The sequence below is a fragment of the Lycium ferocissimum genome, chromosome 4 (genome assembly GCF_029784015.1).
Source record: "Lycium ferocissimum isolate CSIRO_LF1 chromosome 4, AGI_CSIRO_Lferr_CH_V1, whole genome shotgun sequence".
In the NCBI taxonomy this organism is placed as follows: Eukaryota; Viridiplantae; Streptophyta; class Magnoliopsida; order Solanales; family Solanaceae; genus Lycium; species Lycium ferocissimum.
Window position 1 is genome coordinate 6,743,497 of NC_081345.1, and position 22,172 is coordinate 6,765,668.

At 36.4% G+C, this 22,172-nt stretch overlaps 2 protein-coding genes across 2 annotated transcripts; one reads left to right on the forward strand and one right to left on the reverse strand.

Moving 5' to 3' along the window:
* Nucleotides 1–5,350: 5,350 nt before the first annotated feature.
* On the reverse strand, nucleotides 5,351–5,821 carry LOC132053697 (secreted RxLR effector protein 161-like). The gene has a single exon (XM_059445811.1). It carries the CDS (start codon nucleotides 5,819–5,821, stop codon nucleotides 5,351–5,353), a length of 471 nt encoding a protein of 156 aa, XP_059301794.1.
* A 14,577-nt stretch (nucleotides 5,822–20,398) lies between these two features.
* Nucleotides 20,399–21,525, forward strand: LOC132053698 (retrovirus-related Pol polyprotein from transposon TNT 1-94). Its single transcript, XM_059445812.1, has 4 exons — nucleotides 20,399–20,486; nucleotides 20,748–21,055; nucleotides 21,113–21,166; nucleotides 21,322–21,525. The coding sequence occupies exons 1-4, from the start codon at nucleotides 20,399–20,401 to the stop codon at nucleotides 21,523–21,525; spliced, it is 654 nt and encodes a 217-aa protein (XP_059301795.1).
* The last annotated feature ends 647 nt before the right edge of the window (nucleotides 21,526–22,172 follow it).

Genomic DNA, 22,172 nt, shown 5'->3' on the forward strand with positions numbered 1-22,172 from the left:
CATGGGGTGATGGTATGATTTTGATGCATTGGGGACAATGCATCCTCTTTTTGCTGGGGGTGGGGTAACCTGATGTATCTTGTATTGTATATGTGTGTTAAATCTTACTTAAAGTAATTGTGACTTTAGTGGTTATTGCATTTTGAACTTATGGCATGAATTTTGAGAACAAATTGGAATGAAAAGGATATTTTTGAACTTGGAAATGAATTGATTTGAAATTGACCCCTCCGAAATTTTATTGCCTATCATTAGTTGTAATGAATTGACATGTATGGTTTTTTTTTGTGACATCATAGATATTAGAGTGTGTATGGGTTGAGTGTTCAAATCCTTATGCCATTGTGCATGTGAGAACTTCATGTGTTTTATTGTTGGCATATGTGGATCTAGAACTTGCCTGGTAAGTTGTGCTATATTTCTTAGGATAGTTGGTTGTGAAGTGATCGTAGGCTTTCCTTGTAAATAGTCACTTTAGCCTTAAAAAGCCCAAACCCCGTTCTATATGAATATCAATAGTTCCCCCTTTTGAGCCTTTGACCCATTTTTCTTGATTAGCCGTAACAAACCTTTGCCCCTCTTCATGAATTAATTCCATCTTTGCACCCATTCCCTCCTTGACGCTATGAGAGAAAAGAGGCAAATCGCCTAAGTTGGGGGTGGCATATGTGTGAAGTAGAGGCTAAGAGCCTAAAGCTGGGGGTGTGTGAGTTACATAGTCAAGAACTAGATGTGATAGCCAAAAAAAAAAACAATCTAATAATTGTCTCATAGAAAGATTGTAAATTCTAGTAGGAATCAAATCATATCATAGTCATAAGTTGAAGAATTAATCATGAATAGAATGGGCGTGCAAAAAGTGAGAATGTGTAGTGTCGAGGAGGATGAGTCACTGATTCCCAAATAAGTATCCTACCCGTCCCCGAGCCTACATTACAACCCAAGAACAAGTCCTATAGTGATCACAACTGAACCATTCGAAAGTGTTAGGCATTGAAATTAAGGGCAAGCATATGGTATCTGCACTTGTATATCATGAACTTCTTTGTGAGCGTGAGTGCTTTCTATTCTCATTTATCCTTGTCCCGGTTCTTATCTTAAAACTGTGTGTGGGACATTCTCTGATCTAAGTGAGGGCATAATGGTGAATACTCGCACGCATAAATGCTTATGATAATGTGATGTCATTGATTGAAGCGTCATAGTCAATTCTAATAAGTTATTATGAAAGAACTTTGTTTTGAAATGAGAAAAGAGGGAGTTGATGTGAAAATGCATATGCCGGTAGTGATGAACAAATACCATTGTAGTTACTTTTACTTTATTTTTAGTATAGTTGTAGTTTTTATTTTGTAGTTGTTTTGTCTGACTTGCTTAAGGACAAGCAAAGATCCTAAGTTGGGGGTGTTGATGTGCCGCGGATTTGTGGCACATTATATTCGACGCCTTTTTACTATGAATTTTGATTGTTTTCAAGTAAGTCTGGGTCATTTTAATGTGTTTTTGTTGTGATTTAGGAAGATGATGGCCCAAAAGCAAAAATAAAGAACAAAGGAAAAATTGCCTGAAAATGAAGATTCGACGGTCCGTTGATCAATCGACGGGCCGTCCTTTGAAGAGTCGATAAGTTCAATTTTCCAGTGATGGCCTAAGTTGAAGAGGACAAAGGACGGAGCCATCGATGAAGTGTCGACCTGATCGACGTTTCATCGTTTGTATCGTCAAACAGATTTGTCTACCAGAAGAGAGAAAGACGGAAAAATCAACGGAGTGTCGAACTGGTCGACAGCACCGTCGAATGGACCATAAAATTGAAGAAACAAAAGACGAAGGCATCGATGGACTGTCGAACTGATCGACGGTCCGTCGATCTTGCTACAGAGGTAGTTTTGCCAATTGCTGATGTGCGTTTTTGGAGCCTATTTAAAGAACATTTTAGGTTTTTGTGGACAACTAGACATTTTCCACGTTTTTGTATTAGTTCCATTGGTGGGTGAGCATTGAATACACCACTTTTGGAGCTTAGTGAAGACAAAAAGATTACATTTCCACCATCTTTATTACACTTTGTAAGCTTTATGTCTCTATTATTGCTTACTACTTTTGTGACCAACATGTGTGAGTAGTTTCTTTAATCAAAGTTGTTGACCCAAATGATGGGTGTTATGTAATGGGTGTCTAATATATATATATATATAATGGGTTGTGATGTGTTTTATTATTTCTCATATTCATTGTTAGTTAGTGGTTGCGAACACTTACTTATGCACAAACCCTAGTTTTATTTGGACAGATGAACTAGGGTTTGAGTTGAAATAATATAACAAGGACTTGGGGCGCTAACTCTCGTTTAATGAACTCACTTAGGGATAAGATGAGTTCTACTTGGCATATTTAATCGGTTGTACTTGCAACTTTTCTATATTTGGGAAAATCATGAAAAGAAATACTTTTTAACTATTGGAAAATATTAGGAAGTGCAATAGAGATTAAGTGCATACAAAACCACTACCCATTAGAAATATATCATATTGATACCCATAGCATAACATCTAATCACAGCGGGGACACAACTTTGGTTCTTTTAATCCAAACAAATTCCAAATACTTCAAAATAGCGAATACAAACCAAAATCCTTTTTCTACACTAGTCGGAATAGAACTAAAGTCTTTAGAGATTAGTAAAATATATGATTAGTATTTATTTCACGCTTTATTCCCTGTGGGATTCGACCCCAACCTAGTTGGGTTATTATATTTGACACCGACCGCCTTACACCATAATTTAGGTGTAATTTGAGCGCATCAGTGATCCTCTAGAATTAGATCTAAATTTCACTCTTATTACTACAGGAAATACCAGTCGCTATACAAAATAAAAAGATTCTGGACAAACATCTAGCCTAATGTAAGTTTAATAGCAATCATTCGAACCCGACAAATTATTCTTTCCTATATGATTCTTTTGCTTCCATTATGTTACGTTCTTAGTTGAGAAAGTTTTTTTTCTTGATCAGTCCATTCTTTGTGGAAACAATTACCTTCAAGTAATGATACGTTTGCCTCATCCCTTTACCTTCAATTTTCACATTCCCTCACCAAAAGATCGATGCATATAGATTTGGCATAGAACATGGTAAAACATTTGCGTCCTCACATTTTATCCTTTATGTGCTATTTGCACCTTGCTCAATTATGTACGAGTGCATGGCCTTCTTAACATTCACATTTTCTGCGACATTCTTCTTCTGAGTTGGGCCGTAAATGTCGAACATTTACTTCTGCATAGTATCGGTGGTCTCAAAATTGTTCTATAGAACTTATGTTTCTTATATAATTGTTCTGTTTTTGTTAGGTAGCTTTTTATCCTGCAGCACTCCAATATTACTCCTTTATTATCGTCACCATGTTATAGTTTAAGTGTTACTTCTTCGTCTATCGTATAATCTCTTGGAAATTAATCCAATATATATGGATTATTTGCATTTATGCACTACAATCTCGTCTATCAACTTTCACCTTTATCCTTTTAATGGGTGCAAACTTGTAGTGCACATATTTTGTCTTAATTCTATTAGCCCTAAAATCCTTATCGTCCCTAAAATCCTTATCGTTTGATTGTTTCTCCATAGTTTTGTACGTTTGGTTAATTTTCAATCGCCAATTAAAATAACAACACAACCATGCCTCATGCTAAAACAAGTCGAAGTTAGTTATATGAATCTTCACCGTTTATGTTGCTCTATTTAAGCTCTGTTAGCCAATATTATACAAGTTTAGTTTTGTAATATTAGAAGTTCTATAATTTTTTAACATGGATATATATAACTGGCAGACTAGAAGACTCTTAGCGAACACTGGACATAAAGTAAATGCACCAACATGAAAAATTTGATCCTAACTAATTTGTATCACCAATATAAATCTCTATTCCATTTTGCCCCATTGTTATCTATATCCACATAGGTCCCTAGAGATTGTAGGTCCATAGAGATAATACTCTTCCATGTGATATTTTCGGTGCCCACTTGCATGTATTTGATGGTGTGGAGTCATCCGAAGCTCCATTTTGTGCTTTATATTTTTTATATCACTAGGCGATGAGGACTCGCTTATTGGTGGTTAGATCGTTAGGTTTGGTCACGACCTTTAGTTGTCATGACAAAAAGATTTCAAGTTTATCACGACCCAAGTCGCGAGCCCTATTAGGCTCCATTTTTTCATGTTATTTTGACCTCCAAAATAACGAAGTAGAAGTTATTTTGAAATATCATTAGTAAAAGGAAATGAAAAAACAAATCCCAGTGGAGACGAAAATACTAGGTGATTTCTTCCCATCTGTCTTAGTCTTGGTGGACAGAGTTATTTGGTACCTATTGCTGGTGAGAGGTAGTAGGTATCCCATGGAATTAGTCGAGGTGCGCGCAGTAATTTACAGGACATCACGGTTATATATATATATATATATATATATATATCCTTTTACAAAATTCTCAAGCAACTTTGCTTCGAATCTCTCTTAAAGTAAAAATAAAATTATTGAAGAAAATATTCAAATTAATTTAAAATTTAATTTGTGTGTGTGTGTGTGTCTATACGTATATATATATATATATCCTTTTACAAAATTCTCAAGCAACTTTGCTTCGAATCTCTCTTAAAGTAAAAATAAAATTATTGAAGAAAATATTCAAATTAATTTAAAATTTAAAAACCAACAAACTACAATTTAAAAAAAAAAAAAAAAAAAAAAAAAAAAAAAAACCAAAGCCAACAACCTACAAATACAAAAAAATAGAAATTATGACGTTTTTACATAACATCTTAGAAGTGATGCATCTTCTCCTCTCTTATGATTTCTTTCCACTTATTTGGAAGTGAAAGAAAATTGTTACCGGTAATTCCAAACTCATTCGACAATTTTTCGGTGAACAACCTGTTAACGTTTTTTTGGAGGAATGACCTTCATCGGTCTCCTTTTACCAACTCAATAACCACCTTCAATGCTTTTTCCTCTAGTTTTCCTCGTTGCGTGATTATTCCCTCAAGCTAATGGGATTAAATAGTTGTTATAGAGAATGTAAATAAGGAAATAATATTACACAATCTCTCAATTGCCTAATTGTAGGGATTTGGGGATATTCCCATATCTACACTATCATTACGGGGATATAGGATATTCTCATATCTACACTCCCCCTCAAGCTGGAGCATATAAGTCATATGTTCCAAGCTTGCCACAAATATAGTCAATTCTGGATCCTCGGAGTGATTTTTTTGTGACTATATTTGCTAGTTGATCTTTTGTGTTGACAAAACTCGTCGCGATTTATCTTGACTCAATCTTCTCTCAAATAAAGTGACAATCTATCTCAATGTGCTTCATTCTTTCATAAAACACAACATTAGAAGCGCTATGTAGTGCAACTTGATCATCACAAATCAATTTCATCGGTTCAACTTCCCTCATCTTCAATTCTTGGAGAACTTGTCTGAACCATATAAGCTCACATGTAGCCAATGCCATAGCTCGACACTCCGCCTCTGCGTTTGATCTAGCCACAACATCTTGCTTTTTACTTTTCCAGGATATTAGATTGCCTCGAATTAGAACACAATAATCTGAAGTGAACTGCCTATCAGAAGGAGATCTTGCCCAATCTGCATCAGAATACCCAACAATGTGGGTGTGTCTCTTGTCTTCATACAATAAACCTTGTCCTAGAGAGATTTTGATATATCGCAGAATGCGAACTGTATTCCAGTGACTATCACAAGGTGATTGCAGAAACTGGCTAATTCCACTAACAACAAATGACATGTCTGGTCGTGTAATCGTACGATAATTGAGTTTGCAATAAGTCTGCGATATCTGCTAGGATCTTTTAGAGGCTCCCACTGTCCTGGAATAAACTTAGTATTTAGATCCATTGGAGTGTCCACATGTTTGCAATTCAACATACCAGCGTCTTCCAAAATGTCTTAAGGCATATTTCCTTTGTGTAATAGCAATGCCATTGCCAGACTGTGCCACTTCAATGCCTAGAAAGTATTTTAGCCTGCCCAAATCCTTAGTCTGAAAGTGACTTGAAAGGTGTTTTGAGCAATACCTTCATGATCATCACCTGTGATAACAATCTCATCAACATAAACAATTAAAAAGGTATGTTTGCTATGTGATGAATGCCTATAGAATACTGAGTGATCAACTTCTGTTTAGATCATTCCAAAATGTTGGACAACAGCTTAAAACTAGCCAAACCATGCATTAGGAGACTGCTTGAGACCATAAAGGGACTGACGAAGTCTATTGACTAGTTTATAATTAGATAATATAGATATGAGATATGGGAACATCCCCAAATCCCTGCAATTAGGCAATTAGGAGATTGTGTAATATTCTTTCCTTGTTTACATTCTCTGTAACAACTATTTAGTCACATTAGCTTGAGGGAATAATCAAGCAACCAATTCCCAAATTCTCTTCTATTTTCCTTCTAATTTCTTATGGTATCAGAGCAGGCTGGGATCGAATCTCACCGCCACTCATTATCAAAAAGTATTTCCACGTGTTTGGTCCATGAAAAAAAATCAGGCCCTCACGTGAGGAGGCATGTTGAGAATATAATAGAGTATTAAAGGTGTTTACTCTCTAACAGCTTAAGCTTTTGGATGAGATGGTCACACAGTTCAACGGGAAAAAAAATTAAATATAGATAAACTCACATACAAAGTTATTTTTCATTATTGTCTAAAGTTAACGGTCGACCATATATATTACCTAAACTAACTTTTAATTTATATTTAAAGATCTTTTTGTGAAAAGTTTCAAACGATGTACATTAAAGAAAAGTATAATTAGAAAATATCACATGTATTATAGGAGTATGTCCATTCGACCCATTTGGTGGGAAGTTACTTGAATAATTGTCTCTGAATGACTAGTTTGTCGAAAGCCACGTCCTCCTAGTGTCATGAGTTTATAGAAATCTACCAAGGTATAAGGGAGACAGTCTTAACTTTTCCTATCAAATGTAAGGTAGAAATACATAGTAAAAGTACATGAAATAAAAAGAAACGAGAACTGATCTTTTTGAGCCCAAGAGTTCCAAGGGAAACTGCCTTAAATTATCCTATCAAAATTAAGATGCAAATGTAAATACTCTTCTTTTTCCAAGTTATACAATGAATATTTACTGGATTAAGCTTTATTTTGGCTGCAAATAACCATAATAATTAAGATAAAAAATAAAAAAAATTAGTACTTAACATCTCAAAATTAATGAAAAACATAAGCCAAAATTCTTCAATCCTTTACAATAAAAATTTAGGGAGACAAGAATGGGGGAAATTTATAAGGGAAAGGATAAAATGATTCCTCATCAAGTCTTGTGGTATTTTCCTTGAAGTCAAGACAATAAAGGTAATCTATGTCTAAAAAATCAAGTACGGACATGAGGTGGCGTAAAGATAAACATTTGGAAAGGCAAATGGGTTAATGATTCTTAAGCTCGGCAAGAGTTTGACAAGAATCATCGGTGATATGCATGAGAACATGTAAAAATTTGAATTGGCCTTGCAACTGATGGTTTTAATTCATGGGAAAATGACTTAATAATACTACTTAAGACTCTATATTACAAAATATAAAGATACTTTTTCTTATTTACAAAACATACCAACAAAATTGCAAAGTATACCAAATAGAATATCAGATTTGGACTTAATGAGATACCCACGATTTTGGGCATTTTTTAAGGAAAAAAATCTGATTTTAAATGTGGACTTAATTATAGGATAGTTACCAATCAACTTCTTCTCCTTTTTTAAAAGATTCTTCTCTCTCTCCCTCTCCCCCTATATGATAGACACCATTTCTAGACCTAAAATTCATCTTCTCTCATAATATAAATTTTCAAACTAATATTACAATTTTTTTTATTACTGACATGTGTATTAATTGTATATAAAAATTGATTTGTATCATTTTGAGATATGTGCGATCATTGTGTGTTTGAAATACTGTATAAATGTTGAAAACTAGTATATGTATGAAATGTGTATGGAATGCGCTATATACTATCATTTTTTAGATATATGTGGCATAGTGTGTATGGAATGTGAATAAATTCGATATAAATTAATCTAAAAAATGTTGAAAATTATACGAGTATGGAATGTGGTTTGTATCAATCAAAAAACTTAATATACATATATACTTTCTCATAATCTACACATACTTTGATTAGATTTTATACAATTTATATACTTTATCATAATCAAAATATACATACAACTTTTATACATACTTCATACATAAAAATTATAACGAATTTATACATTTATACATATTGCATACAAAAATTTATACAAATTTATTTTTTGTATGAACTTTGTATGGAATCTGGTTTGTATCAATTACAAATTTATTATACATAGTTTCTCAAAATTTATACATACTTTGATTAAATTTTATACAATTTATATGCACCTTATCATAATCAAAATACACATAATTTTAATACATATTTCATATACAAAAATTATAACAAAAATTTACAGTTATACATATTGCATATAAAAATTATACATATATGTTTTCTGATGTATATAAAAACTACCGATTAGTATTGACTTTTTGAATAAAAGTTGAAGAAAATTAGAGAACAATATCTCTTAATTTTGAATGGGAAGATAAAAGTGGATGAAATAAGGGAGCATGGAGAAAATCAAGTAACAATATATTTTAATTTTGATTAGAGAGAGAAAATTGGATAAAATAATGAAAGCAATCTCCTTACCTTATTTAATTCTTTTTAATTTGCCTGATTTGTATGGATTTTGTAACAAATCTATTGATATATTTTGTAAACTGAAAAGTATCGTTATATTCCGTAAATATAACCTCTTAGTATGTACATATATGTTTTTTGCCCCTTAATTCATTTGGTAACATGAGCCCATCTTGTAGTACGTCGCCTGTCATTTTAGTTCTGTATAATCTTTCACTACTTACTCCTAGTCCTTTGAGAGCCCATCAAAGATGCCTAAATAATACTTCCTCCGTTTCAACTTAATTACCAGATTCAAAAAATAAAATAAAAAATACTTCCTCCGTTTCATTTTATGTGACCCTGTGTTGCTGAGCATGAAATTAAGAAAGAAAGGAACACTTTTGGAACTTGTAGTTTAAACAAAATATAACATTTTTTAAAACTTGTGGTTTTAGACATACCATAACATTTGTGACCATAAAGTTTGTCATTAAGGGCGCAATAAAAAGTTTAAGTTACAACAACAACAACATCCCCAGTGTAATCCCACAAGTGGGATACGAGGAAGGTATGATGTACGCAGACTTTACCTCTACCTTTGTTGGGTAGACAGGTTGTTTACGGTAGACCATCGGCTCAAACGAAGTGTAATCAAAGCAGAATTGGAAGGAAAATGACGACAGTAAAATAGCAATATGAAAAAGCAAGTGAAGCAACAGGTAGTAGTAAAAAGTGAAGAAAAAAAGTTTAAGTTACATTGTTTCCAAATTTAGAAAGAGATCCTTAGGGTCGCATAAGCTGGAATGGAAGGAGTAGTACATTAGAAAATTTTATATAATTTAACTTGTATAATACTTGTAAATTTTATAATGTTCAGCTATATAAACTATTTTTGAACATATATATAATATTTCGTATGAATCAGGTAACTTATATGATGGAGCACTGAGGAGTACATGACATGCCCTATATGCAATAAAAACACATCTTCACACAAGTTAAGAAGTAAAAAATGTTACATGGGTCACCGTCGGGGAGAAGTAAGAAATTTGATGGGAAAGTAGGAAAAACGTCGAAGCAAAAAGAGCTTTTTGGAATGATACAACAATTGGATTTTTCAGTAGTAATAGATCAGGAAAACACTCAAATAAAATATATGTTGTTCTAAAGAGTTGAATTAAGTGAGGAATGTATTTTATATGAATTACCATATTGGAAGAGTTTGAAGTTGCGGCATAATTTAGATGTCATGTACATAAAAAGAATGTTATGAGGATGTTTTGGGGACATTATTAAATATTGATGGAAAACTAAGGACACAGATAAATTATTAAAAGATCTTAAAGATATAAGCATAAGAAAAAAACTACGGTTGCAACAAATGGTTCCAGTTATATGATGTCATTTGTTTGTTATGATATGTTAAAAAAGGAAACAAATCATGTATTTTTACAGTTTTTCAAATTTCCTAATGGTTATGCTTCAAAATCTTGCCATGTATAAGTGTAATTGATTGTACATAACTGGACTAAAAAGTCATGGCTGTCATGTCCTGTTACAACCAATGTTGCCTATTGATAGTTAGAAATTTGTAAGAGAAATGATAGTCATTACATTTTAGTCAAGTTGCCTTATCATCATCATTCATGAGATTTTGAAGTATAAACATTAGGAAATTTAACAGATTTTAAAATGCACAATTTTCTTTGTAACACATTGTAATAAGCTAGTGACATCGTATAACTAAAACGATTTGTTGCAGCTGTAGTTCATTTCTTATGTCCATATCCTTGAGATCTTTTCCTGCTTTATATGTGTCCTTTGTTTCTCATTAATATTCAAAATTACCCCCAAAGCATTCTTATAAATATTTTTTTTCTATGTGCATGACATCTAAATTATGCCGCCAACTTCAAACTCTTCTAGTATGTTACTTAAATAAGATATTTTCTTCACTTAATTCGATTCTTTAGAATGGTGTTTATTTATGTGGGTGTTCTTCGGATCTATTAGTTATGAGAAAATCTAATCGTTGTAATATATCATTTTCTGGAAGCTCTTTTGGTTTCAATTTTTTTTACTTATTCCACTAATTCCCTACTACCTGTAACTGTATTGTAAAGGATTTAAGCACCTATCATAGGCTGGAAAGTCATTTGTGGTCCATAAAACATGCATCTTGAAGTGCTTTCTAGTTAATGCATCAAATGTCTCTACGTCATCACTCCGTAACTCATTCAGTTCATCGACCAAAAATGCAAATAAATATCCTTATCTCCAGGTACTTGAGGACTAGAAAAAGCAATGATATCATCAAAATGGGCCCTTAGAACATTTCTAAGGAAGAAGATACAAGGAAGCTAAAATGACAGGGCACATACTATAAGATGCAGAGGCGGGTCTAAGACTTAAACTCTTGGGGTTCAACCTTTTAAATTTTTTAGCATTGAACCATTATATTTTTAAAGTTATGGGTTTATATCTACTATTTATTATAAATTTAATAAATTTTTAGATATAAATTTGTACACCGCATCAAAAGTTTGGGGTTCAATTGAACCCCAAATTATAATGCTCCATCCGCCCCTGATAAGATGTACTTGTGTTTCCGAATGGATTAAAACCATCCGTTGCTAGTAGGGCTGGGCATAAATGCCGAAGAACCGAAAACCGGACCGAACCAAACTAATTCGGTTCTTCGGTTTCAGTTTTTCGATTCGGTTTCGATTTTATTTTTTCTAGAACTTCAGTATTCGGTTCGATTTTATTTTTTCTAGAACTTCAGTATTCGGTTCGATTTTCGGTTATGGGGTCCTGGTTTTTCGGTTCTTCGGTTTAACCGAACTTTTACAAAAAGATATTGTACATTGTTACACGCATTATACTCAGGCCCAACAATTTCCGATCCAAGCCCATCCCTAGATCCTAATCCCTGTAGTTTCCCTTTTTTTTGCTATTTTCAAAACTTTCCAATCCAAGCCACACTTCGGCTGCTCATTGTTGATTTCTTACTGCTAGTGTGCTACTGGTTGGTTGCAATCATCAACTTGTGTGTTACGAAATGCAGGGCTGCACAACGAGTAGGTTTAACTTGTGCACATAAATCAACTATTCTGGTTCTCTTGTTTTGAACTCTTTTCTACTGCCAGTTGTGAAAACTGCCAGTTGTGAAAAATGGTTTTAAACAAAGCTGTGTTTTTAACTTTGTGAAAAATTGAGGCAGTGATGAATGATGATATAACTTTTGGCAAATAATTGGTTTGCACTGACGCAGCTGCAATTTTAAACTTGTGGCCCAATTTTTAAAGAAAAAACATAAAATAGCACATTTTGAATTAAAAAAAAAAAAAGGAAACTCATTTTAGAAGCAGAAAAATAGCCATTAATCAGCCCACATCAAAAAAAAGAATTTAAAAACCGAACCGAACTAGTTCGGGTCGGTATTCGGTACACACTATTGAATAACCGAAAACCGAAGATCCGAACCGAACCGAAGAACCGAACGCCCACCCCTAATTGCAACGCCCACCCCTAGTTGCTACGCCTCAATCTAATTTTGCGAGGTTCTTGTGCAAATTACTGACGATTCTTGTCAAATTCTTTCCAATCTTCAAAATTAATAGGATGTTTTAACACATTTGCCTCAGCAAGATGCTTTTCTTTATGTCACCTCATGCCCACACTTGCTTCTCTAAACATAAATACCGTTTGAAGTCTCGACTTTAAGTTAATATACCGCAATACATCATGAGAAATCTTTTAATCCTTTCCATTATCGATTTTCCACCTCGAAGTACCACAACATAGAACACTTGTCTCTCTAAATTTTTATTGTGCAAATATGAATAAATTTGGTTAACTTTTATCTTTAAGTTTGATTTGGTCTTAATTGATAAGGTTATTTGCAACCAAAAAAAGCTCAAGCTAGGGAAGACATGAGGTCCCGTTTCTTTTTAGTTTAAGTACTTTTACTACTCATTTGGGTCTCAAGTTTGATGAAAAAAATTAAGATGGTCTCCTTTGGGTTCCTTTAGATTTCTATAAACTCATGCATTAGAAGGACGTGACTTTAGACACACTATCCATACAGATCAATTATTCAAGTTAATAAGTTATTCCTGCACCAACACCAAATTGACATCTCATTCTTTAAAAAGTTATAAATGTAATATTTTCTAAGTATCTTACATTTAATTCACATTTATATTGAACTTTTCATAAAGACTTTTTAAGTATAAATAAATTAAAAATTATTTTTAGGTTACATATAAAAGCCACTGTTGCACCTAGGGCTCTAGTCTAGTGTTAAGGGTAGCTTAGGCACGCATCACGAGTTCAAGCACTGTTCAAGCTCTATCGTAGACAAAATCTTAATATTTAAGTGGAGAATATAGAGACATAGGTCCATTATCCACCAGGTTTTAACGGTGCGCCTGCAGGCCGTTGAGGATTTCTGGATTATCAAATACAACAACAACATACCCAGTAGAATCCCACAATGTGGGGTCTGGGGAGGGTAGAGTGTACGCAGACCTTACCCCCACCTTGAAAGGTAGGGAGGCTGTTTCCGAAAGACCCTTGGCTCAAGAGAGAACAAGACAAGGTCAGATAGGGACAAGCATATCAAAACAATATGAAAACGAGAATTAAAGCGAGAAAGTCATGATAAAGCAGTCTGGAAAGAAAGGAGCAGTAGCTACCATAGATAAATAAGATAATCGAAGTGCAAGACCCAACAAATATATGCAGAGATCAAATGACAATACACGAATAAGCATAACTACAACTACTAGGACGAGAGAAAAAGCGAGACTACCTCCTAGCCTTCTATCCTAATCTGGGTCCTCCACAACCTTCTGTTTAAGATCATGTCCTCAATAAGCTGAAACTGCTCCATGTCCTGTCTAATCACCTCTCCCCGATACTTCTTTGGCCTACCTCTACCTCTCCTGAAACCGTCCATAGCCAACCTCTCACACCTCCGCACTGGGGCATCTGTGTCTCTCTTCTTCACATGCCCAAACCATCTCAGCCTCGCTTCCCGCATCTTATCCTCCACCGATGCCACTCCCACCTTGTCCCGGATATCTTCATTCCTAATCCTATCCCTCCTAGTGTGCCCACACATCCACCGCAGTATTCACATTTTCGCGACTTTCATCTTCTGAACGTGAGAGTTCTTGACTGACCAACACTCCACCCCGTACAGCAAAGCCTGTCTAATCACCACTTTGTAGAACTTGCCTTTAAGTTTTGGCGGCACTTTCTTGTCACACAAAGACTCCGGAGGTGATCCTCCATTTCATCCACCCTGCACCAAATACGATCTGCAACATCATCGTCGATATCCCCATCTCCCTATAAACTAGACCTAAGGTACTTGAAACTTCCTTTCTTTTGGATGGCCTGGGTACCAAGCCTCACTTCCTCGTCAGCCTCATGTGATACACCACTGAACCTGCACTCCAAGTACTCTGTCTTGGTCCTACTCAACTTCAATCCTTTAGAATCTAACGTCTGTCACCAACCCTCCAGCTTAGCGTTAACTCCGCTACGAGTCTCATCAATCAAGACTACGTCATCCTTGAACAATATACACCAAGGCACCTCACCTTGTATTTGTCGCGTCAATCCATCCATCACCAAGGCAAATAAAAACAGGCTAAGAGCTGATCCCTAATGCAACCCCATCAGAATAGGGAAGTGCTCCGAGTCTCCTCTGTCCTTACCTTGGTCTTAGCTACATCATACATGTCCTTTATCGCTGTAATGTACACCACAGGTATACCTTTAGCCTCTAAGCATCTCCATAGAACCTCTCTTGGCACTTTGTCGTAAGCCTTTTCTAGGTCGATGAATACCATGTGCAAGTCCCTCTTCCGCTCCCTATACTGCTCCACCAATCTCCTCACAATATGGATGGCTTCTGTAGTTGAGTGCCCCGGCATGAATCCGAACTGATTCTCTGAAATAGGCACACCTTTCCTCACCTTCATCTCCACCACCCTCTCCCACACTTTTATAGTGTGACTTAGCAGCTTGATACCTCGATAGTTGTTGCAACTTTGAATGTCGCCCTTATTCTTGTACAAGGGAATCATTGTACTCCACCTCCATTCTTCAGGCATCTTTGCCATCTTGAAAATGACATTACACAACCCAGTCAGCCACTCCAAGCCTACCCTGCCTGCACTCTTCCAAAATTCCCTAGGAATCTCGTCAGTTCCGGTCGCTCTTCCCCTGCGCATTCTACGAACAGCTTCCTTAACCTCCTCAACCTTTATACTCCTACAATATCCAAAGTCGCGACGCCTATCAGAGTACTCCAAATCTCCCAACACAATGTCTCTGTCCCCTTCTTCGTTCAAGAGTTTATGAAAGTATGACTGCCATCTCCGTCTAATGTGAGCTTCCTCTACCAACACTTTGCCATCCTCGTCCTTGATGCACTTCACTTGATCTAGATCGCGTGCCTTCCTCTCTCTCGCCTTAGCAAGCCTGAACAACTTCTTATCCCTACCTCTGTCCTCTAGTTCAGGATTATCAAATATGTACATAAATGTGTATTTATGTGTATATATATATCTATATTAGATAGCAATCCAGAATAACTTTATATAAGTGTGTATAGATTTATTTATTTTTACCCAATGAAAAACCAGACAAAAAAGCCTTGAACGCATAAAGAGAACAACGGGAAAGATAGTTATTGATATTCTAGTTGGTAAATGGAGTGTAGTGAACCCGTTCCTTTAGAAATAATGTCAAATGAGCTTAGAATTATTGGCAGATTTTTTATTTTCTCTTCCAAATGAGTGAAAAGAACTAACAATAGAGGAGAAAAGATGCAACAGCTTAGACATAATGTGATGATGTTATTAACTTTTATTTCCGTATTTTGTAGCTTGTAGTTTTTAAAGTTTAATATTTAAAATGATTTTAGTTCATTTGAATATTTTCTTCCATAACTTTTTTTTTAACTTTACAAGATATTTAGAATAGCTACATGAGGATTATGTGAAGGATAGCTATAAAGATATATTAAAGAACATAAGTAGACAATGTCATTAAATGTTAAAAACTTTTCGCGAGTGTCTAGTTTGAGGAAGAAGCACATAAAACTGAGGTGCGAGAATTGACTTCAGATAGTTGGAATAGGCTTTGTGGTACCTGGAGTAACCCCAAACATAAGGTAATTTAGATTCACGTGAAAAATACTATACTTATCTAGATTTTATTTGCTTTAATAATGTTTTATTTCCTCTATATAGAAACAATTAACAATGTGAGATAAACAAAGAAAAAAAGATCTAAGATTTCTAACCATCTTATGACATCAAAAGGCATCTGCGGCTGCTTTTTGTGAAATTGTAAGCGTGAGCTGAGTTTTGTTTTTCTTTTCTGTTTATTAGTGACATTTCACACTTACTTCTAACTTCTATTTTTGGTGAGATGAAAATAACACGAAAAATTGGTGCCTGATAAGGGTCACAACTCTCAAGCTTCCGGTTGTAACATGGTAAATTTTTCCAAGTGATCGCTTAATCCCCTTGTGACTGAGAAAGTATAAAGCATAGTATGAAGTTTCACGCGTCTCCGTACCCATAAAACATACGCAAGTGGGTCCCCCTACCATCATGATAGTCATGACTAGCAAATTTATTTTCTCGCACACACATAGCAATATCCGTGTGCGGGGCTTGTGAGCAAATTCATGTAGCTGTGAGTTGGTAGGTAGTATAGCTTTTACTATTTCATTATATCTTGTCAGTGTCTGGATTATGGAATATTAGGAATTGAATTGATGATTGAGGAGAATTCTCAAAGCTACACAATTTGCATAACAAAGCACTTGACTAAAGTGTGGGATGGAAGCTTAATTATTGCTGCAAACAATTGTGGAACATGTATGTTAGCGTTTATTATGCGGCACCGAGGTAATCAGTGAACTATTCTACAATTCTTATCTTTAAGGGAAGAAAGAAAAAGAAGTCAACATAAGAGAATTTCATGTTTGTAGTTTTCTATTCTATTAAATATAATAGATGTAGAAACTTTCACTAAGCTGTCTTATTTATTTGTCCTGTCTGTAACTGTCTTTCCTCCTCTGGAATAGGATGTTGAGTCCGATTGAACACATAGTCAAACATCTTTCATACATTCTCACGTGCCATGAGCTTTGGAGTTGAGTAGGTCCCTCGGACATGTGGGGCCCACCAGAGTTGAATAGTAAATACGCGTGGTCTTGTTCACGCGTATAAAACGCGGTTTCTTGTTTGCTTGCACGCGTTCTTTCACACGGTTTACTTTTCACGCGGTTTCTTGTTCACGCGGTGATCTTGTTCACGCGGTGTCTTGTTCACGCGGGTTCTTGTTCACGCGTTTTTACGAAGCTTATAAATAGAGTTCTAAGCTTCATTTGGAATGACACCAAAAAATCTCGGACAATACATCGAGTGAGAGCGGAAGTGAGGTATTCCATAGATATAAGAAAATAGTCGTGAAGAAAAATAGAGTGTGAGTGATATTGTAGTAAGGTGGGAAAAATCAAAAGAGTGTTTTTCTTTTGTGGGTGTAGTGGTCTTAGGAGTATTTATACTCGTTACTACACGATGTAAAATTCCTTGCTATAGTGATATCAAATTACTCCTCTTGGCCGTGGTTTTCCCTTATTCGAAGGGTTTCCACGTAAAACCTTGGTGTCATTATTCTTTGCATTTTATTCTTGCTAATTTAACCATAAGTTAGTGTTCCGCGTTTATCACTAATACCGTGAATATTATTTTTGCGGGTCTATTTTATTCCCAACAAGTGGTATCGAGCCAAGGTTACATGCAGTATGCTCTGTGGTTGCGGCACGATCGAACTTCCACATCGAAAAGAATTACTTTGGTCTTCGAATAAAATAGTATTTGTATTTGTGATAAACGATGGAAGCCAACACTAGTAGAATGATTACTTTAAATGGCGTAAATTATGCCATTTGGAAGGGCAAAATGGAAGATTTGCTCTATGTCAAGAATTTTCATGAACTTTGTCTTTGCAAATAAAAAGCACGATAATAAATCGGATGAAGAGTGGAATTTGTTGCATCGGCGAGTTTGCGGCTTTATTAGACGAGTGGGTTGACGATAATGTGTTGAACCATATTTACGGGAGACACATGCTCGGACCCTATGGGAGCATCTTGAAAGTTTGTATGCTCGAAAAACTGGTAACAACAAGATGTTTTTGATAAAGCAAATGCTGGGTTTAAAATACCACGATGGTTCCGCAATGACAGATCATCTGAATATTTTTCAGGGGATCATGAACCAGTTATCTGCTATGGGCATTAACTTTGATGAAGAAATTCAAGGCTTGTTTCTACTTGGTTCCCTACCGATTCTTGGGAAATTATTAGAACTTCATTATCAAATTCTGCTCCGGATGGTGTGATCTCTATGGATCTTGCCAAGAGCAATCTTTTAAATGAAGAGATGAGAAGAAAATCTCAAGGTTCCTCCTCATCAGATGTCTTGGTGAGCGACACTAGGGGAGAGGCAAGAATCGTGGTTCTCAAAATAGAGAACATCATAGAAGCAAATCCGAAAGCGAGACTTAAAGATATTGAGTGCTATCATTGCGGGAAAAAAGGGCACACAAAAAGTTACTGCCGGATTTTGAAAAAGGAGAATAGAGATAAGGAGGAAAAGAAAGAAGATGGCAATCGTGTTGCCGTTTGTCACTACGAAAGATCTTGTTACTATCCTTGATGCGGATCGATAAATATTGCTTGTGATGAGTCAAGGCTTGGGTTGTGGACGGTGGTGCCGCATCTCATGTGACATCACGGAAGGAATTTTTCTCATCCTATACTCCGGGTGACTTTGGAACTTTGAGCATGGGTAATGAGACTTGTATCTAGGGTGGGCTTTGGTGTTGGAACGATTTGTTTGAAAACTAGTATTGGAACTAAACTAGTTTTAAACAATGTAAAGCATGCACCCGATGTTCGTTTGCACTTGATCTCTGTCGGTGTTTTGGATGATGAGGGATATGTCAGTACCAATGGTGCTGGAAAGTGGAAGCTTACTAAAGGTTCCATGATTGTGGCTCGTGGCGAAAAACGTCGTGGTCTATACTGGACTACGGTCTCTACCTGTGTTGATATGGTGAATGCAGTTGAGAGCAATAGCTCTTCAACGTTATGGCATAAGAGGCTTAGCCACATTAGCGAGAAAGGACTAAATGTTCTAGCCAAAAAGAAATTATTGTCAAATTTCGAAAGTGCTAAATTAGAAAAGTGTGAGCATTGCTTGGCTGGAAAACAAAATAGAGTTTCTTTCAAGTCTCATCCTCCTTCAAGAAAGACGAGTTGCTTGAGTTGGTGCATTCAGATTTATGTGGTCCAATGAAGACAAGGACTTTGGGTGGTGCACTTTACTTCGCTACCTTTATTGATGATTGCTCAAGGAAACTTTGGGTCTACGTCTTAAAGACTAAAGACCAAGTGTTGGGTGTCTTTAAGCGAGTTTCGGGCCTCGGTTGAAAGAGAAAGCGGAAAGAAGGCTGAAGTGTATTCGTACGGATAACGGTGGTGAATATTGCGGACCGTTTGACGAATACTGCAAGCAACAGTGTATAAGACACCAGAAGACTCCTCCTAAGACTCCTCAGCTCAATGGTTTAGCAGAGAGGATGAACGGGACCTTGATGGAAAAAGTTAGATGTTTGCTTTACGAAGCAAAGTTGCCGAATTCCTTTTGGGGTGAGGCATTGTTGACCGCCACACATGTTATTAATCTATCCCTGCGGTTGCTTTGCAAAGTGATGTTCCAAACGAGAGTTTGGTATGGCAAGGATGTTTCCTATGACCACTTGAAAGTGTTTGGTTGCAAAGCTTTTGTACATGTGCCTAAAGATGAGAGGTCAAAATTAACTGCCAAGACAAGGCAGTGCATCTTCATCGGTTATGGCCTTGATGAGTTTGGTTACAGGCTATATGATCCAATTGATAATAAGCTCATAAGAAGTCGTGATGTTATCTTCATGGAGGATCAAACCATTGAAGATATTAACAAAGCGGAGAAGATAAAATCTTCAAGTTCTGAAGGTTTAGTTAATCTTGATCAAGTCCCTCATACAAATGTTGATGAAGTTGGTGGGCTCGATGACGATGGTGATGCCCAGAATGATGTTCCAGATCAGCATGTTGATGATGATAACGATGCTGCTATTGATGAGGTAGATGCTTCTACTTATGAAGTCGTGGATGAGCTCGGACATTCCACTTAGAAGGTCTACTAGACAGCATGTTCCTTCTTCCCGTTATTCACCTAATGAGTATGTATTACTCACTGATGGGGGAGAACCTGAATGTTATGAGGAGGCCATGGAAGATGAGCACAAGGATCAATGGATCGAAGCCATGCAAGATGAGATGAAATCTCTGCATGAGAACCATACTTATGAGTTGGTGAAATTGCCTAAGGGCATGAGAGCTTTGAAGAACAAGTGGGTGTTCAAAGTTAAAGCTGAAGAACACAGCTTGAAGCCCAGATAAAAAAGCTAGATTGGTTGTTAAGGGATTTGGTCAAAGGAAAGGTATTGACTTTGACGAAATATTTTCTCCTGTCGTGAAAATGTCCTCCATTCGGACGATTCTTGGTTTGATTGCTAGTCTTGATTTGGAGATTGAGCGGATGGATGTGAAGACTGCTTTTCTTCATGGTGATTTAGAAGAGGAGATTTATATGGAACAACTTTGAGGGCTTCAGGAAAAAGGTAAAGAAAATTTTGTATGCAAACTTAAGAAGAGTCTATATGGATTGAAGCAAGCTCCCAGACAGTGGTACAAGAAGTTTGAGTCTGTTATGGGGGAGCAAGGCTACAAGAAGACTTCTTCGAATCCTTTGTGTGTTTGTACAAAGATTTTCTCATGATGACTTTATCATCCTTACTCGCTATATGTGGATGATATGTTGATTGTAGGCAAGAATGCTTCCAGGATTGACGAGTTGAAGAAACAGTTGAGTAAGTCTTTTGCAATGAAAGACTTGGGTCATGCTAAGCAGATTTTGGGCATGAGAATTACTCGTTCAAGAGATGAAAGAAAGCTTTATTTGTCACAAGAAAGGTACATAGAACGTGTACTAGAGCGCTTCAATATGAAGAATGCTAAGTGGGTTAGCACACCTCTCCCTGGTCATCGAAACGAGCAAAGAGATGTGTCCTACAACAACGGAGGAAAAAGAGAGAATGGCCAAGATTCCTTATTCCTCTGCCGTCGGAAGTTTGATGTATGCAATGGTATGCACTCGACCAGATATTGCTCATGCAGTCGGTGTTGTTAGCAGATTTCTCGAAAATCCAGGAAAAAAGCATTGGGAAGCTGTGAAGTGGATACTCAGGTATCTAAGAGGAAGCTCAGATGAATGCTTGTGTTTTGGAGGATCAAATCCAATTTTGAAGGGCTATCTGATTCGATATGGCGGGTGACCTTGATAACGAGAAAATCCCTCTTTGGATATTTGTTTACTTTTTCGGGGGAGCTATATCATGGCAGTCAAAGTTGCAGAAGTGTGTCGCACTATCTACAACGGAAGCGGAGTATATTGCGGCTACTGAAGCTGGCAAAGAAATGATATGGCTCGAGATTCCTTCAAGAACTTGGATTGCGGCAAATGGAGTATATTGTCTATTGCGACGGTCGAGTGCAATAGACTTGAGCAAGAAACTCGATGTACCATGCGAGAACAAAACACATTGATGTCGGATATCACCGGATTCGTGATGCTACGGAGACAAAAAGATTCCGGTTGAAGAAAATCCACACGGATGGAAATGCGGTGATATGATGACAAAGGCGGTCTCGAGGCAAAAGCTTGAAGTTTGTTCCAAGCTAGGCTGGTATGAGCTCTCGGTGATTCACAAGAACATTCTTCCCCATGTCGTCGGGAGGGGGAGAATTGTTGAGTAGGTCCCTCAGACATGTGGGGCCCACCAGAGTTGAATAGTAAATACGCGTGGTACTGTTCACGCGTATAAAACGCGGTTTACTGTTTGTTGTTCACACGTTTCTTGTTCACGCGGTGATACTTGTTCACGCGGTGTCTTGTTCACGCGGGTTCTTGTTCACGCGTTTTTACGAAGCTTATAAATAGAGTTCTAAGCTTCATTTGGAATGACACCGAAAAATCTCAGACAATACATCTGAGTGAGAGCGGAGTGAGGTATACCATAGACTGTGTAAGAAAACAGTCTGTAAGAAAAATAGAGTGTGAGTGATATTGTAGTAAGGTGGGAAAAATCAAAAGAGTGTTTTTCTTTTTGTGGGTGTAGTGGTCTTAGGAGTATTTATACTCGTTACTACACAGTGTAAAATTCCTTGCTATAGTGATATCGAAATTCTCCTCT

Coding starts and splice junctions, on each gene's coding strand:
- LOC132053698 (XM_059445812.1), top strand. CDS start 20,399: ATGTCCTCCATTCGGACGATTCTTGGTTTGATTGCTAGTCTTGATTTG. Junction 20,487..20,747: donor GAAGACTGCTTTTCTTCATG/GTGATTTAGAAG, acceptor TGTTGATTGTAG/GCAAGAATGCTTCCAGGATT. Junction 21,167..21,321: donor GCTGTGAAGTGGATACTCAG/GTATCTAAGAGG, acceptor ATATCATGGCAG/TCAAAGTTGCAGAAGTGTGT.
- LOC132053697 (XM_059445811.1), bottom strand. CDS start 5,821: ATGTCATTTGTTGTTAGTGGAATTAGCCAGTTTCTGCAATCACCTTGT.